Below are 18,252 nucleotides of genomic sequence, written 5' to 3'. Positions count from 1 at the left end.
AAGAAACTCGTATTCGACCCCTTTTGTTTTACTGCAGTTTTCACAATGGTTCCTCATTATATATACTGTACAGAACATGAGCAGAGTAACATGACAACTCTACCTAGTTTCTTTTTTGAAAGAAAATCCTGAAAATAGTTTGGTTCTCCACAATAGGTCTTATTTATTTAAAAATTGATCAGAGAATTTGGTCAATGATAATGGCTTCTAGGTTTAAAGGAAAATAGACAAATGAAATAAATAGGTTGTGTTACAAAAAAAAAATAGGTTTGTAGTATTTTCTAATTTTCACATTGGGAAAATAGCAATTTAGTCAACGACAATCTAAAGTCAAGCCTTGTTTATTTCTGACCGCATAACATTCCACGAGGCCAAGCTGCAACTCAACGTCTGGTTTCAGTTTCGACCAATAAATAATGTTTTCATTTTTCAAATTTACATCTTTGTAAAACTAAATGGGGGATTACAAGGAATACAAGGAGGTATATACAATTACTGAACTTAAAAAGAAGTTTTACTGAACTTAAGAATTTCATTCAACCCTATATAATGTTTTACCCATTTCAATGTTTTATTTATGAATATTTATATCAGTCACACACTCAAATGGAAAACGTTACTGTTTTCACTCATGAAGAGGCTCATTGATTGAACATAATGAAAAGCTAGAAACTGATGATAATAAATAGGGAATCATCAAACTGCTACGTATTTATATCAGCTACAAATAATTAAACATTATATCCATCATAAAAAATCAGGAATTCCATGTGAATTGAGGGCCGACAATATAATAGTCAATCATCACCATAATAGTAAGAAACATAATGGCAATACACTAATAGTTAGATACGTATTCATATGACATTAGAGTATGAAATGCTAATTGATTTATATAAATTTAATAGTGGAAATCTTTGTCAACAGAGGAGGTTAGGTTTTTGAAATGGACTGTAATGTTAAAACAAATGCGTCACTGATAAAACTTCACTAAAAGTTGTAGACTAACGTGGTTGCTCTCTCCATTTTTTCCTACCTTTCCCATTCACTATATATATTTATCCTAATATGTTTATTTTTCTCTTACAACTTTTTCAAGAAATATTTTTAAAATACTTGTGTACATTAAATTTTCATAGTACAATAATCTTGAACATTGAACTGAAACTAATAGTAAAAAAATTATAATCACGTACACTTTTGGAAACGTAAACACTTTAATTTAAGATCTATCCAATTGATTTTTCCAATCAAACAAACTTAGAAGGGACTCTATCTTTCACTAGATTTTTTATTCAAAAAGAAAATCTATATATATAAAAGAGAGTTGATTCTCTCCTGCTGACACGTAAGCGTCCATGTCAAAAATTCGGTCGCTGAGCGTTCGACACGTGGCTTATTAAATGAAACGCAGTGTGGTGAGCCTTGGTGATCAGTCTGTTACTTCGTATGGGCTTTTCTTCACATTTTGATTGCTCGGCCTCTCTAGCACATGAAGATCGCAACCCTAATCAGATGCGCTCCTCCGTCTTCTTCGCTTCTCTTCGATCGGCGACGAGATGATCGACACTCCGTAACGGTGGGCGTTTTGATGTAATCGTCTCAATTCTGCTGTGTCTCTAACTCTGCCTTTGCACCTCTGATTTCTCTGTGCTGCATCTCCTCTTTACGAGCGGCTCGACGTCTCCTCCTCGGCCTCATTATCATATGCGACTCCAGATTTGCTTCTCTTTCTGTCACCAGCAATCGTGGTTATTCTCTGGGATCTGCTTGAGGTATTTTACCCAGATTTTCATCTTTTTCGTGATTGAGATTTCAATTATATTTTTTTTTTACTTCTCTCTTGTGTTTTTCGTGTTTGTTCAGATTATATTTGATTATCGATCTTGTGTTTGAGGATCTGTTTGATTCATATTTTATTTCCCTGATATTCTTATGCATGAGCTTGATGCGTTTCTGATTCCCGGGAAGTCATCGACGAATACAGATTCAGTGAACGAGAGGATTAAATTGGATTGAGGGGTTTGTGTGATTCTAATCAACGCTGTGTTTGAGAAACCAAGGCCGTGTGATCCTTTTGTTCTGGAAGGCACTCAAAGTCTCGGCTCTTCTTTAAGAATTCACGTCTTTTCAGAAAATGCTCCAGATGATGATGCAGACACGTGAAACCAGTCAAAGGTAAGCTACATAATGGCACTTGGGCCTATCTGTTTTTTCATCATTTGTAAAGCAAATCTAAGCTACAGAGCTTTGTCTGGATCCAAAAGTTATTGGGTCCATGTCGTGAACATATTTCTGTCTCTAAAGAGCATGATCAATATGCTAAAGTTGTTGTGGTTTTCATAACTGACAAACTAGCCAGGGAATCTATAAGAAAACGTGGGATGCATCTGGTGAGCAGCGATTGGTTGTTTCATTTCAAGGAGCCAAGGAGGTGATGATAATTACAAAGGATTACTTGCAACTACGACATTCTTCCCAGTACATTTATTGTATCGTATATGTGCTATGTCTTAACCTGAAAATAATCTATGCTTTTGTATCATTTTCAATTCAAATCATCACGACCTGTGACACAGATACTAGATGGAGCAAAGAAAACGAGATTTTAAAAAGTCAGTTAAATGATTCTGCTTCTGAGATGTCTAAGGTGAAAGCTAACGAAGATGAGATGGCTTCAAATGTGTGTCGGATTGGAGAAGAGTTGGAAGAAAGCAGAGAAGAGAAAGCTCAGATAAAGGAGAAGCTTGAGTTCATGGGAGAAGCAAAAGAAGCTTTAGAAGCTGAGATGAAGACGCTCGGAGTTCAAACCGAGCAGTGGAGGAAGGCAGCTGATGTTGCAGCTGCGGTTTTTTCTGGAGAGTGTGAGATGAACGGTAGGGATGGATCCAGGTCAGCAGACAAGTGTTTGTAGGTGGTGGGTTGTTTGACCAGAGTGAGGTGGTTGGGTTCATGGATGATGATGATACTGAAGATGAATTAGGAAGTGGGAATAGAAAGAGGAAGAGTTCATGGATGAAGATGTTTGGTGACTTGTGGAAAAAGAAAGGGCACAAGTGAGATGCAAGACTGTGTTTTTTCTTACCATGTGAGAGTTAAAAATATAATGAAATAAAATCCTGTGCAGAAACTATAATATTCTCTAAAAGAGTTACAGCAAAATCTTTTTTTTTGAAAATAATATTGATAGTGTATATTATTGCTAAGCAAAAACTATTTAAACATTTGTTAACATTTAGAAATGTATATTTTACCCTCAGTTGTCCATCACTATGTTTTTTTTATCAAATCACTATGTTATTTCTATAGAAAGTGTATAAATAATTAGCTGTGTTTTGATGAAAAGACAAATAATTAGATATATAGCCACACGCCACGTATACACACAGAGTTAAAAAAAACAGAGAAATGTTTTGGTTTACGTTTTAACTAATTCACTAACTAAACCAATTGGTTAAGCGAACAAGATGATTACAGTTTTATAAAAAAAAAAACAGAAAATGCTTATGTTCAAATTTTTTTCTCTTTGAGAGAGTTCAGTTCAAAATTTAACTAATTTATTCACTAAATCATTTAGATAAACAAATAGGATTAAGTAAATTTTGTAGGTGTTATATAATCATAATTTTTGAAAAGTTAACTATTTTTAAAAAATACTATTAGAATATTAATTCGCCCGCCCGCCCGTAGGGCGGGTTTACCCTAGTATCTTAATAAAAAAGACTACAGCTATTAAACTTAGTCTCTAACGCTCTCTTTCATAGTTGACTGTTGATTAAAAAGAAAATGACAATTTATTTTCCTGCCTAGATACCCCACTCGGCTATAAAAAGACAGTAACCTTTCTGGAGATTAGCCTTTCTTATTTTGTGTGTTAGTGCTTGGAGAGAGAGATAGAAACAGAAAGAAATCGTCATGGCTCATGTAAGTGATCTTCTCTAATCTTCCATCCTTGTGTTCTTTCTGTCGTCGTTTCTTAACATCCTTAAAGTTTGTTCTCTTTTCCTGTTTGCAAATGGTTTATATTTCGACAAGATTCATCGTCAATACCTGTCTAATAGTGTTTCTTCCTTACATAAAACCTAATCTCTCTCTCTCTCCAACTTATAGTGTCCACACATTCATAGATATACGCTAGGTGCCAAACCTGGTCACGTGTTTGGCCCTTCATGGTTCTTATCATTGTTTCTTAAGGGTTCTTGATTCGTGAATCTTAAACCGATCTCTGATTCTTGTGGCTTCTTGAGTCGTGAATATATGATTATCAAGGGGTTCTTGAGTAATGAATACCCTTGATTAGTATTCTTTATGTACTAATTAATTAGCATATAGTATTTACGTTGAAATAAATAACTAACTGTGTGAAACAAATGGCGGACACAGGGGAGATATGATAATAATAATAAGAAGAAGAGCGGACAGATTCCAAGGTTTGGAGACTGGGAGGACGCAAATGAGATGCCAATAACACAATACTTCGAGAACGCAAGACAGGCTGGTCTGCTTCGTCACCACCATAACTTCACTACTTCTTCTTCTTCCACAGCTACTTCATCATCTTCTTCTTCTGCAGAAGCCCTCAAGCTTGCTTCTCAACATCCCCGTCCACGTCACCTCCATCCTTCGAGACAGGTTCATTAAATTAATCGATGTTTGACTATTGTTAATTATCTCGATAAATGTAATCATCTAAAAGTAGAACGCGTTGTTTTGTGGTAATGACGTGCCGTAGACGGCGGGGACGAAGGAAAAGAGGGGACCACAAAGGCGCGTGCGTGACGTCAGTTCACAGACAGACAAGTATTACGTAGACGTCACCGGAGTGAAACACGACGTGGCACCGGCTTCGAGGCCACCTAAGCCCGTTGATGAGGATCTCTACAAGATTCCTCCTGAGCTTATCTATTCTTCAAGAAGGGTAAGGCTTAATAGATCCCCATCTCTCACACAACTTTTTTTAAGCATGATACAGAATGGTACCTAATGATGTTCTACAACATTTTAAAAATTATTCTATTGCTAAGTTTTTAGTTATTATTACTAATATTTAAAAATATATATTTGGTATTGCAGAAGAGAAGGTCTGGCTTTTTAGCATGTTTGGTTCCATGCGCATCTTGAACTAAAAAAAAGGAAGAATGAAGAAAAGGAGAAGTAAAAGTAGGATCATTAATAATGTAATTTGTATTTCGTTATTTAATTTCATTTAATATACATATATGATGATATGTTATATATATGTGGCTTGCCAGAAAAAGAGAGAGCACACTTATGGTTTATAGAAAAAGAGGAACAAAGTAATAGCGTAGTTGTCCTTTTCTTCTTGATAAAGGATTATCGATCGGTCTCGTAGTGCTCTTGTTACATCTCTACTTTTTAAAGTTTTCTCTATTCGTCACGTCGGTTCTCAACATTCTTTTTGTGTGTGTTTTCCTTTAAGAGATTTACTGAAAAGTGATATTTGCATGTTGAATTTGATTAGCGTTCTCTTTGAGTAGTTTACCTCTATTGTTTGGTTAAGTCTTGTCACTGACAAAAACGGGAGAAATGCAGGAACAATGACCAAACAATGAAGTGATATATAATATTAATGGAAGGAAGAAAGTTGAGATAATCTTAAGTGAGTATTTGGTAATATGTAATACTTTATGCCTATATGGTATCATGCTAATTCGTTTTTGAGTATTCCAACATGGAAATAGTGCCGCGAATTAAAAATTCATGTTTTCAATGCTGCATCCAATAAAAATCGATTCAATATTCAATGTAGTATGATTATGTGATTATGATGATAGAATTTGACTTAAAAAATAAAATACTACGTAACTAGATATAAATTCTTGGGCTTAACTTAGGTAAAAACGTCCACAACATACTAGTAACATAACACATCAAGTCATCAACCCATTATAATGAAAATAAACAAAAGTCATTGGCGGATGGCCTAAGTAACGCCACTATAAACGTTGTCCATGGAGTCAAATATCACTCATGCTACTTTTGAATTTTGGTTCTCCCGTGACCCATCTATATACGAGCATATCTATTACTTAATTTGTATATCCAACAGGCAACAGAGCCTGCTCATTCGTACTTAAAAATGAATTCAAATTCATGCTATGATCATGCAATGTATTTAGGACAAAAAGGAAAAAAGGTCCTAAAAGATAATTGACAAATTTTTATTCTTATTTCTCAGGAAAAAGGTCGTAATGTAGGCGCATTTAGACTTAGACTAACAAATCATACTTGACCTTCCATCGTACATCGTTTTCTGGATATCTGATTATCACACGGCATAATATACGGTGGATAAGACTCATAGTCATAGTCATTCGAGAGCGTGGTTTTGCTAAAAAGTCCACACATTGTTTTCGATTCTCCATGTTACATCATTACTTTTTGTATAGGAGTCTACTCTTATTTGTTCTTTTCCAATTTTAGCCCCACATTAGGTCATTTATGTACCACCGACACCCACAATAAATACCTTAACTACGGCCGGTTAACCCCACCATAATCACTTATTAACAGGTAATCAAATTATCTTTTGAAACAAAACAAAAAAGTAATCAATTATCTTAGTGCTTTTTACATGTTATCCTTTTGTTGCTTTCGGTTAAATTGGAGTCAACTCGATTACTGCAGTCAGCTAAATATAGGAGACTATCACCGGCCCTATTAGCCGATTATTATAACATCCTTAAACTACCCTTTCATATGACCTGTATTTACGGTAATGCCACTACATCTGTTTGGATTCCATTCACTGAAAAAAAACAGAGCGTTACTTACAAGTTACAACTAACCGGAAACTATATTATATACAACTTTTCTTTCCTAGGCACATTTTACTTCTCAGAGAAAACTATATACTATATATTATATACATCCTTTTTTTCTAGCTTCGATTAATTTTGTATGTATGTACCAATAGTAAAACTATATTCTGTAACAACAAGACCTGATTTTTTGGTGATTCCTTCATCCCCTCTGCGGCGCTTTACCGGTACCGTGTCTCTTAAGCCACTTCAAAATCGCTTCTGCTTTCCTCACCGCACGATCTGATCCTTGCTTCGCAAGTTTCGTAAACGTCCCGTATTTATTTTCCTCTTCGCTCAGCATTTTTAGTCCTCTAGTCCTGTCTCTGTTTCTGTCACACATGTTAAAGACGATCACCACAGCGTTCTCGTGAGTCACTGGACAACTCGGTTTCCTCAAGATACTGAGCAGATCACTGATAAACCCTAGATCACTCATTTCTTTAACCCCACGGTTGTGTGTAGAAACCAATGCCAGGAGAGCTAACAACTCAGCCACATTGCTTCCTTCTTTGATCTTGTTCGCCAGCACTGGAATCAACCCCGCTGAAACAGCTTTTTCTCTGTTCTCTGATACACTACATATGTTGAAAACAGCAGAGGCGGCCTCAGTGGTGAATAAACCCCCTTCTCCGATTAAACCAATAAGAGCCTTGAGCGTTTCAGAGTTACCGATGATAAGCCTATTAGAATCAATGGCTGAAAGTGACAGTAAAGTCGCTGCAGTGTTTCTTCGCGTCTCAGCTGTCCCCTGCTTCAGAGACTTTGTGAGCACTGGGATCACTAAAGGGTTTTCAGCAATTACTGTTTTATTCTTCTCAACGATCGAGAGGTTGAACAACGTCGTGACGAGATTCTCCTGAAGCTCAAGATTCGAGTCAACCGCAGAGAGCGGACTTAGCAACCGTGTGATGGAACCAGGGAGTTGGGAGACAAAGAAGGTCCGGACATTGGCGAATCTCTTGGTCTGTCTGCGAAGCTCTTCTGCAGCTTGTGCCTGATCTGCAACCGAGGAAGGAGAGGAGATCCGGTGAAGCAGTGAGTCTATTCCATCAGTAAACAGCTCAGTAACTATCTCTTCTGATGATTTCGGCCGCTTGAATTTGTTAACTAGACACCATTGCGTAATCAGCTCATCTACCAAAAGGTTGGGTGTCAAGGATAAATGAGAGAGGACTTGGTTGCTTATGGGACATGTACGTTCCCGCTTCAGCCATTCTTTGATATATCTTTTCTCATAAGTCTGAAATGGAAAAACAACAGAGCAAAATTAACACAAACACTAGAAGCTGTGTCTTGAGTCTTTGTATTTCTATAACACAAAAAAACACACTTGTATACATAATTCTCCATATGTTATATGAGAACACATAACACATATATACACAATCATGTAGTTTCTTGGCAATGTTAAAATGGGTGCATGCATATGTAAATAAATACATGTAAAAATGTGAAAAAATAAAAAAAAATTAGTAAAATTACTTTTTTTTTAAGGAAAGAACTTCGAACCTGACCAGAGGCTATGATGACGGGTTCGATCATGATCTTCTTGGAGAGTGTACATTTAAACTCTTTTGGCACATCCACCTTTTCCGGCGACGGAGGAGAAACGATATCAGTCTCTGGTTCAACTTCTCTCAGACAGTTGATGACTCTATTAGCCTTTTCAATCGATTTCAAGACTCCAGAACTTCCATCAATCTCTGCGAGATCTTTGCTTCCTCCTCCGTAAGACAAAATCTCTCTTAGTATCTTCTTAAACTCACGCTTCAGAGTATCGGCGTCTGCCGGCGAATCTGCCATCTCTGCCGGAGAATTTGTTTTTGACGATCTCGCAAATACAGAGAACCTAGAAGAAAGTGAAGTAAAAAAAGCCCTAGGAACTGAAGAATTGGGGAAGTCTCTCTGTTTGCAGTAGAGAGAGAAAGAGAGAAGCAAAGAAACGATCTTTTATCAGTTAGCTTTTCGGTTATGTGTTTGTTTTTTCGTTCTTTTTCTTATTAATCCCTTTTGTTTTCATTACGAACGCCACTTGTGTATATAGCCTGCCCCTTCATCTATTCATTTTTTAAAAAGCGAATTAATTACATTTACTAGATTCTTGTGGTGGTTTAGAAAAAAGATCCAGATTTTGTCATTAAATTATTTCTTTTGGTTAAAGCAAATTCTTCAATGTAATATTAAATAAAGTATGCTAGTGGTCAAATTAATAATTCTTTTGGCAAACAATTCAATGTATTCACTACTTCTTCCGTTTCGATTTAATTGTCGTTGTACGAAAATTTTTCTTTCTAAAAATTAAGTGTCGTTTTCGAATTTTAATGTAAAATTTATTAATAAAATTCTCTGATTTATTTTCTATTGGTTGATATATGATTAAGTATATATATAATTGTTTTTATTTTTAAAAATATACAAAATCATATATTGTGTGTATAAACCTAAAACAACAAATAAAACAAAACGGAAAGAGTATTCACCAACATTTCACCACCTCTCCAGGCACTTTTTTATTCTCACAAAAATCTATCCAATTTTTCTATCATTCTATTCACAATCAGAAATTGGAGTATATGTATCAAAAACAAACTATTTTTTTTATGTATAAAAAGACCTTATTTTGGTGGTTCCTTCATATGTCTCTTCATCAAGTACCGAGTCCTTGAGCCACTTTAAAATCGTGTCAGCTGTTGTCGCTACACAACCTGTTCCTTGCGTTGCAAGCTTCGTAAATGTCCTGTATTTATTCTCCTCTTCTTCTACCACTTACCCTCAACTACTTTCTCTGTTTCTGTCACCCGTTCTTCTCAAGCAGAACATGCGAAGAGCGACCTCACAAAGTCTTTGATGAAAAAAAAAGAGAAACAAAGCATACACATGTATGTATCTACACATTCAATACGCATAAAAACATACACAACCATCGAGATTCTTGCATAGTCAAACCAAAACTGTGTTTCTTTACGTCTGTGGTTGGATTATTGCATAGTCAAACCAAAACTGTGTTTCACTCAACGTCCGTGGTTGGACTATTGCATCCTCTAAAGCTATTTCATTTAGCTTCGGGGTTTTAAGTTCATACTTGCGTCGCTGATGAATTACATGAAGTGTGGATTAATGCATTTGTACGTATCAGTAGGCCTTTTTGGAAGGAGGCAAGGCTAAACATTACTTGACCCCCAACATAAGTAGGAGAGACTTCTAGCAAAAGTTTGACATATGTAAAAGCATTGTAACCGACTCATACACATTCCTAATACCCAACTGAGACTGGTTCTGAGTCGAGGCAATGCTGATTCTCGCTCTTCTTTGTTCATCCTTCACAGAGGGAGATAGCCAGCAAGCTTAGTGTTTTCAGTAGGGAGCCCGATAAATCCACCTGGCGCAGAGATTTCTCCAAATGCAGATTGGCAAAAGAGAATATGAAGAGATTCAGTTATAGATGGAAAGCCCAACCCGTATATAAGCTTGATCCCATTAGCTCTCAATAGCTGATTGTTTTCAGTGGTCACGATGAGCCTACTTCCAGAACCAAACCACTTGATCGCTTCACTATGACCACCAAGTTGTTTTTATTTTATCAACATAATCAAGAACAACAACAACTTTCAGATCCAGAAATCTATCCTTTACCAAACCAACAATCATGCATCTTCAAATGGTTATGAACGATAACTTGAGACAGGAATAGTTCTTACAAACGCAACTTTGCTATTACTGTTCAAGTGTCCCTAGTGTGTTTAGATCGAGCTTCTCTTCTTGGAAAATTAATCTGAACAGAATCACAAAATTATATATAACAATATGACAATTTCATATATCTACGGAAGGCCGAACCTCATTCGTTTCTTGCTTCTTGTCTCTGCATCATCATCACGTCTAGATCTGTCTCCTTGAGTTTTATCTACATCGTCCTTTATATCCTCCTCAGCCCCATAATTATCACCATCACCAGCTTCATCATCTTCCTCCTTCTCAGGTCCAGATTCTTCTTTGTCCTCCAGAAGTTGTACACCACAAGCTTTCACTTTCCATTTCTTATAAAAGACTTTGAAATGAAACACAAGCTCATTGAAAGTGGTTTCTTCGGCTTCAGGGAAATCCTGGTCTAGACAGAAAGAATCTTCAAATGTATACAGACGTTCCTCCCATCCACTTATATAAGGCATGTCGCGCTGGTTTGATCCATATTGGACAGTGAGGCCATTTTGTTTACCCCTAAACCTACAAGACACACGCATCGATAAATTCTTCTCCTCTCCATGGTCATCAAGGTCATCAAATAAATAATTAAGGCGCCAAGACACAATGTCTTCTTCATCCACGAGATTAATAGTTCCTCTTGACAGCAAGATGCAAGCTTTGAATCTAAGGGATGAAGGAAGAGGTCCTGGAGTCTGACTGATCTTTAGGAAACTTGAAGTAGCTCGGTAAGTGAAGTGTGCAGGCACTTCTACACCCGGTACGAGCATAGATTCATCATGATCACTTTCAACTTCGTCACTATCGTCATGATCACTTTCAACTTTGTTCACATCATCATCATCATCATCATCATCATCATCATTGGCTGCGTTTATGTCAATAATAGAATCAGGGAACAAAAGTCGTACACCGCAGCCTTTCACCTTCCAGATGTTACCATGGACTAGGAACTCAAACACAAGCTCGCTCAAAGTGGCTTCTCCGGTCTCAGGGCAATCCTGGTTTAGACAGAAAGAATCTTCAAATATATACAGATGATCTTCCACTTCTTCAAATCTAAAGGGCATATGGTGCTCATTTGATCCATATTGGATAGTGAGGCCATTCTGTTTACCAATGACGTTACAAGACACACCATCCTTGTGCATAATGAAACCCTCATCGCATATTGACAGCAAGATGCAAGCTTTGAATCTCAAGGATGAAGGAAGAGGTATTGGAGTCAGATTGATTGTCAGGGAACCTGAGTCAGCTTGGTGAGGAAAGTGTTCAGGCACTTCTTCACCCGGTAATAACACATATTTGCAGTCTGATGTGTGGATGAGCCTTTTCGTGTTTCGACTCAGGCCATAACAGCCAGCAAAGTTTAGGCAAATATTTGGATTATGAAAAGACGAATCTATTCTCTCTAAGCATACACAGTCTTCTGCATCTATAGACCGAAGAGAGTCTGGAAGCGGTGGAAGTGCTTCGAGCACTCTGAATTCTTTGACGTCAAGTTTAATGAGCCCCGAGAGACGTGTGATGCAATCTGGAATAGTGTTGAGGCCATCACTCCGTAAACATAATGATAGCGCCGTCGCGGGTAGACATCTAGATAAAATGTAGTCAACCTCTAAGTCTGATGCTAATATTAACCACCTGTTAGGGCCCCACTTGATCACCGCTTGAAATAAGTCAGGAAAATCTTCAAATTCTTCGTCACCCCAACTACATTTCTCACTTTCGCCACTCTTGCGCAGAACAAGAAACTCGAGTTTCTCCAGCTTGGAAATATTTGGAGATATCTTTTTCAGCTCCTCGCATCCATACATAGTTAGTTTACGCAGCTGAGACAGATTCTCAATCCATGGAGGAATTTCCTCTATCCTTGTCTTGCACAACACCAAGTCTTCAATGCTGTCAGGAACATTTGGAAACTCCTTGAGGTTTCTACACCCAGACATATCCAATCGATTAATATGAGCCAAATAAGATCTGATTGATGATGGCACTTCCCATATCCCAGTCCCACTCAGATCGAGTGTTTTCAAACTCGAGCAACCACTGAGTTTTTCTAGATTCAAGCAACCACTGAGTTCTTTCAAACCCGTGCACTCACTGAGAAATAATACCTCGAGATTGATTAACCTACCCATAGAAGAGGGGAGCTCCTTCAAAAGAGAGCAACGGCTAAGTATGCACTTTTTAAGCTTAGTGGCATAGCCAATAGTGCTAGTGAGCTCTAACAAACTTTTGCACTCGTAGAGATCTAGTTCCTCGAGACTCGTTGCATTTGTGAGATCTGGAATCTCTTTCAGACACCAACACTGTCTCAAAACCATCAGCTTGAGGCGTTGGAGAGGCTATACAAAAAAAAAAAAAAAAGATAGGCTTTAGAGAAGTAACTAATCGTGCTTTATATGCAATACAATACAAGAAAAAGTGATGTCAATTTTTTTTTTACTTTGATTCCATCCCAAAGCCTCTCAAGTTTGCTGTATGTCATGATAAGTTCGACAAGAAACTTGCCAGAGAACTTGGAAGGCAAGAATGTCAATGGACATCTGGGCCACTCTAGAAGTCTGAGTTTGTCGGGAAGACAGCTGAGGCCTACTTCGGGTATGAGCACGTTCCACGAATGGAGCACTAGGAACTGGAGATTCTTCATCCGTTGGAAGGCACTTTTAGTTATTTGGATATCCTCCTCTCCCCATTCTTCTAACTTTATGCCTAGAATTTTTCCAGTACCCTAGAATAGATTATTTAAAAAGAATTTAACCTCAGCGTAAAGAAAACCAAGGAGACAGAAGACTAGAGAGAAACTCACAATATCTTCATCTTCAAGTAAATCAGAAATATCCTTGGTATCCATCAAGAACTGTCGCTCTCCAATCTCCTCAGTCTTTTTCTTGACAATATCTCTACCCATTTGTTGCAGTAATATGTGCATCCGTACATATCCGTCTTCAGTGGATATGAGACTTTTCTGCTGTAAGTTATGAAGTCCATGGTCCACATCCAAATCACAATCTTCAAGAAAACGTTTAACTCGATCAACCGTGAAACCAACAAAGAGACATGCAACATACAGAAAAAGAGCTCTGTCTTTATCATCACTTAAGCCGTTGTAGCCAAACATTAGAATTGATTCAATTCCTGTGTCAAGGCTAGACTTGAGCCTTGGTACTGCACTTATCCACTCGTCCCTGGACTTTCCTCGTAGAGACGATCCCAAGACTCTCAGGCCTAGAGGAAGATGACCAGCAAGTCCAGTATCCCCCAAGCAAACTCATAAAAATCAACACATTGAGTTTTCTGGTAAGCCAACTGAAATTTACAATTATCGGAGGCGCAGAGAGAAGTCATCCCATTACTTCCACGGACATACTCAATAAACTCTCTGAACTGAAAATCAAAGAAAAATCGGGTTCGCAAAGCTGTGACAATGCTAGGACCATAATCTACAGACTTTTGACCGAAAGCATATTTGCAGAAGATCTGAAACGCCTCAACTTCATTCGGAAGTTTCATATCGTAAATACATTTGATGCCTTGTGCCTTGAGAAGGTTCCTATCTTCGGTTGTAATGACAATAACACTTCCGGGACCAAACCAATCAGGCTTCTTTGCCATTGCCTCCAGTTTCAACAAGCAGTCCATTTCATCAAGAACGATCAACACTTTCTTGTCTCTCAGCCTCTGTTCAGCCACTCCCAAGTGACCAACCTTACTATCCTTTTGGTTGAAAAGCCGAGACAGTAACTCTTTCTGACAATCCAACTGATACTTATGATGGGAGCCACCGAGAGAAGGCATCTCTTTACTTTCCCTGATATCCTCAATAAACGTACTGAACTCAAAACCACGAGATAACCGGTCGTACAAAGCTCTAGCAGTGCTCGTCTTACCAATCCCAGTAGGACCCACGATCCCTATAAACTTAACTTTAGCATCTGATTGTTTGCTCAACAACGACATAATCTCCTTGATACGAGCTTCCATGCCAACAAAGTCATCAAAATCTTTTGATGGTGTAAAGCCCAACTCATCCATAAGATCTAAAGCAATTTTGTTGATCAAATCAGCTTCCTTGTGCCTAGCAAAAAAAAAAAAACAGACATCATAAGAGAAGTAGGTATACAGATAATAAGTCTAGTGGGAGTAAAAGTGAAACGAACCATCTGCTAGAGTCATAACCAGCTATATTGGCCACATCCACCAAAGCTTTCTTCCAAGCCTCCTTCACACCTTCTGTTCTTCCCACACAGGTTTTGTTAAAGGCCTCTCCGAAATCTCCAGTCTGCTTCCTAACATCAGATGGATCCACTCCGTAGAAAATGGCTATCACTTTTTTTTGTTGATGATCCTTTTCCCTGCACTTCAAGATCTCCACCAACTCGTCCAAACACCATCTGGAAGAAGAGTAGTTACGGGAGAGCAAGACAATGGCAATCCTGGATTCTCTGATCGCTTTTACTAGCTCGGGACCGATAGGTTTGCCTCGATCGATCCCGTCGTCGATGAAAGTTTTGATTCCCTTGCTTCCGAGCTCTTTGAGAAGGTGGCTGAGGAAGGTTTTGCGGACGTCTCCTCCGCAGAAGCTCGGGAAGACATCATGCGTCCAAGTGAGAGAAGAAGAAGAAGAGGAAGCCATGAATTAGAGATTACGTTTGACAGAGCCTAAAGCTTTGATAAATTAGAGATTATATGCACTTAATTGGCTTTTTGAGGGTATAGAGTTTTGCGATGAATCGTGGAAGTGTTAGTCTACCAATCGTTTCCCGGCGAGACTCCCGCTAAGTTTACTTTTAGATTCACTGACGGACGGGGGAAGATTGTGCCGTACTCTTTCTGTGCTTGGAATATGGGCTTGGCCCATTACTTGATATCTGAAGGCCTGATTAATTTTGCCACCAAAAGTGTCCTTGTCCATAAAGATTGATTCAGACCACTTTGGTTTGGTCGTGATATGGTTCGCTAGTAGCCTAGTAGTATATTTAAGATTTTTGGTGGATTCACTAGGATTTTATTTTGTGCTCATTGTTCCCTAATCAATCCATAATCGTCAACTAGATTTTGACCCGCGCTTCGAAAGCGCGGGTATTATTTTTCAGTTTTATGAAATATATTATTTGTTTGTAGTTATTGAATGTATTTATCATAGTAAAATTTTCTTTATAATAAATTCGACACATAGAGTGTCTCTGGTAAACTATATGTTTCTCTGGCTTTGTTTTATTCTCTCTCCAATCAACATATTTATTTGACTTGTTGTTAAAAATAAATGATTTTAAGACGAAACTATACAATACTTTTACATTGATATTTTGTTTAAACAATGTGACATATTTTATATTAATTAAATATTTACATTGTAATTTAAACTAAATTTTGACCCGCACGCCCGTGCGGGTGTATATTTCAAACCGATTTATATGTTAAGTTTAGATATTCTGACATATGTTATTCAGATTTATATACAATATATTATTTTATTTATAGATTTTAAGAAATTCAAAATATATAATGAATTTAAAAAAAATAATTTAAATGAGTTATCCGAACCCGAAGTGAACCCGCAAAGATCCGAATATAATTCGAAATAAAATTTAGAAATATCTGAATGGAGCTGAAATCTTTGACCTCCGAAACCCAAAACCTAAGCAGATCTGAAACGAACCCGAACGGATACCTGAATGCCCAGCCCTAGTTATAATTCGAACTAAAATTTAGAAATATATGAATGGGGCTGAAATCTTTGCCCCTAGAAACCCGAAATTCAAACAGATCCGAAACAAACCGGAATAGATACCTGAACGTCCAGCCCTAGTCACTATTATGTATCATGTATATGTCATCATATAATTAATTGTATTGGTCCATCATATAAATAATAGAATAGTCTTTCGACGTCAAAAAAAAAATTGGTCCATCATATAAATAATCATATAAGTAATAGTATTTTATATGTATCATCTTATAAATAATCATATATATTATATTCTTAAAGTTTAATTTGAAATATAAAAACCATAATTTAAGTTGGTATATAAAATTAATCTTTTTGTTGTATTTTCTTATATATAATGAAAACATTTTTTAATAATGGTTATTGGAAAATATTTTAGTAAAATAATTTTTGAATATATGAATAGTTTTTAGAAAAATTTATATAAATGAACTTTAAATTATTATTTTGATTTGAAATATGTATATAAAATTTAAATTTTATTTTATGATTATTTTAGTCAAAACAATGTTTTTAGGTAATTAGATTAGTCTATTTTGTATATTTTTTAAAACTGATATAATGGATTTCCAATTTTTATTAATAACATAAGCCATTATTTTTTCTTCTTGACATACTTTTATCCATGTTTCAAAGTTTTAATTTTTTTTGCATTAGTTTTCTATGAGTTATTATTAATTTTATGATATTTTTTTTGAAAATTGAACTCTTGAAATTTTATATTTGACTAAACTAAATAAGGTAACAATACTGTTGTTTTACATAATATACTATTTATATTTCAATTTGTGTTTTTATTTTCACCATAAAGAATGTTAAATAAAAACAATTATAAATATAGTAACATAATTTTAAATAAAAAGAAATATAGAAAGAAGGTTGTTTAATTTATTATAAAAACAATAGCTAAATGTTTAAATAAAAAGAAGTATTAATTATGTTATTCATGTTTCCAATTAATTTTCATTTGTTATTAATTTACTGAAAATACAATGGTTAAATATGTAAATAAAAGAAAGTACACATCTCTACTATCCGTATTGCCAAACATATCTCATTTATTCTACTATTCATATTACCAAACATATCTCATTTATTCTATTATCCTTGTTTCCAAACATCTCCATTTTGTACTTCAACTTTAATAATATAGATATTATGTTTTTCTTCTCTAGTAGTATATACATCTGAATATTTACTTTATAAAAATTTCCAATCCATTTTTTTATATTTAGCTCCAACTAACTATTGTTATAAAAATTATTATTTTCCAATCCACTTCTCTTTTTATTTTACAAAAAAAAAATTGTTATTGTTTGTTTTATATATTTAAACAGAATACAAATTACTTATAATATCTTCTGCATTTGTAAGCCCTTCAATAGACGGAATGCGAATCAGAAACCACAGCAAATATCAAATTAAGAGTAGCAACACTCAAGCCCTCTCTAGGCACTTTGCATTCTCAGAAAACCTATACAACCTTTCCTTCCAATCTTTATCATCTTTCTATCATTCTATTTCACAATCAAATTTTGGATAAGTATATTATGTATCAATGTATCAAAAAAATATTTTTTTATGTATCAAAAAGACCAAAAATCGTTTCGGCCCCTGTCACTACACCACCTGAACCTTGCGTTGCAAGCTTAGTAAACTTATTCTCATCTTCCTTTACCACTTTCAGTCTACTACTCTATTTGTTTTCTGTCACCCCTACTTCTCAAGCAGCAGACGCGAGCGACCTCGCAAGTCCTTGAAGAACTTGGATTCCTCAAGATACCGAACGTATCATAGATGACCCCATATATCATCCATTTGTTCAAGCGCCCCGTTGTGGAAGGACATCATTGTCAAGACAGATAACATCAAATTCTTATTGTCAATAGGGAGCCCGAGACATCCATCTGACGCAAAGATTTTTCCAAATGCAGATTGGAAAAAAAATATATGAAGAGATTCAGTTCTAGATGGAAACTCAATTCGTATATG

The 18,252-nt window shown here is 36.2% G+C and overlaps 4 protein-coding genes across 5 annotated transcripts; 2 read left to right on the top strand and 2 right to left on the bottom strand.

Annotated features, from left to right (window-relative positions):
* The first annotated feature begins 2,641 nt into the window (after positions 1–2,641).
* Positions 2,642–3,060, top strand: LOC108815122 (interactor of constitutive active ROPs 1-like). Its single transcript, XM_018587778.1, has 2 exons — positions 2,642–2,848; positions 2,893–3,060. The coding sequence occupies exons 1-2, from the start codon at positions 2,642–2,644 to the stop codon at positions 3,058–3,060; spliced, it is 375 nt and encodes a 124-aa protein (XP_018443280.1).
* A 705-nt stretch (positions 3,061–3,765) lies between these two features.
* On the top strand, positions 3,766–5,398 carry LOC108814951 (uncharacterized). Of its 2 annotated transcripts, XM_018587606.2 has the most exons (5): positions 3,766–3,924; positions 4,384–4,498; positions 4,574–4,632; positions 4,733–4,918; positions 5,074–5,398. In XM_018587606.2, the coding sequence occupies exons 1-5, from the start codon at positions 3,916–3,918 to the stop codon at positions 5,119–5,121; spliced, it is 417 nt and encodes a 138-aa protein (XP_018443108.1). In that variant the 5' UTR covers positions 3,766–3,915; the 3' UTR covers positions 5,122–5,398. The 2 variants fall into 2 exon arrangements, with proteins under 2 accessions (XP_018443108.1, XP_018443107.1); XM_018587605.2 differs by having other exon boundaries at positions 4,384–4,632.
* Positions 5,399–6,562: 1,164 nt separating this feature from the next.
* LOC108816353 (putative U-box domain-containing protein 46) lies at positions 6,563–8,813 on the bottom strand. The gene is made up of 2 exons (XM_018588924.2): positions 8,334–8,813; positions 6,563–8,064 (listed from the first exon to the last, which is right to left on the bottom strand). Exons 1-2 carry the CDS (start codon positions 8,625–8,627, stop codon positions 6,985–6,987), a joined length of 1,374 nt encoding a protein of 457 aa, XP_018444426.2. The 5' UTR covers positions 8,628–8,813; the 3' UTR covers positions 6,563–6,984.
* A 1,622-nt stretch (positions 8,814–10,435) lies between these two features.
* On the bottom strand, positions 10,436–15,316 carry LOC108816988 (disease resistance-like protein DSC2). The gene is given in 5 exon segments (XM_056990588.1): positions 10,436–12,874; positions 12,976–13,260; positions 13,339–13,787; positions 13,790–14,607; positions 14,690–15,316. Coding segments are annotated over 5 exon segments (4,257 nt in total). The 5' UTR covers positions 15,166–15,316; the 3' UTR covers positions 10,436–10,645.
* Between the last annotated feature and the right edge of the window lie 2,936 nt (positions 15,317–18,252).

This window comes from Raphanus sativus, chromosome 7 (assembly GCF_000801105.2).
Source record: "Raphanus sativus cultivar WK10039 chromosome 7, ASM80110v3, whole genome shotgun sequence".
In the NCBI taxonomy this organism is placed as follows: domain Eukaryota; kingdom Viridiplantae; phylum Streptophyta; class Magnoliopsida; order Brassicales; family Brassicaceae; genus Raphanus; species Raphanus sativus.
Note: the sequence above shows the minus strand (reverse complement) of the source record. Positions and strands in the feature narration are given on the sequence as shown.

What these genes read in the sequence shown, in the direction of transcription:
- LOC108815122 (XM_018587778.1), top strand. Translation starts at nt 2,642, where the DNA reads ATGTCTAAGGTGAAAGCTAACGAAGATGAGATGGCTTCAAATGTGTGT. An exon ending in CAGCTGATGTTGCAGCTGCG is followed by an intron (nt 2,849 to 2,892) that starts GTTTTTTCTGGA and finishes GGATGGATCCAG; the next exon opens with GTCAGCAGACAAGTGTTTGT.
- LOC108814951 (XM_018587605.2), top strand. An exon ending in ACCTCCATCCTTCGAGACAG is followed by an intron (nt 4,633 to 4,732) that starts GTTCATTAAATT and finishes GACGTGCCGTAG; the next exon opens with ACGGCGGGGACGAAGGAAAA. An exon ending in TTATCTATTCTTCAAGAAGG is followed by an intron (nt 4,919 to 5,073) that starts GTAAGGCTTAAT and finishes TTGGTATTGCAG; the next exon opens with AAGAGAAGGTCTGGCTTTTT.
- LOC108816353 (XM_018588924.2), bottom strand. Translation starts at nt 8,627, where the DNA reads ATGGCAGATTCGCCGGCAGACGCCGATACTCTGAAGCGTGAGTTTAAG. An exon ending in TCATCATAGCCTCTGGTCAG is followed by an intron (nt 8,065 to 8,333) that starts GTTCGAAGTTCT and finishes TTTCCATTTCAG; the next exon opens with ACTTATGAGAAAAGATATAT.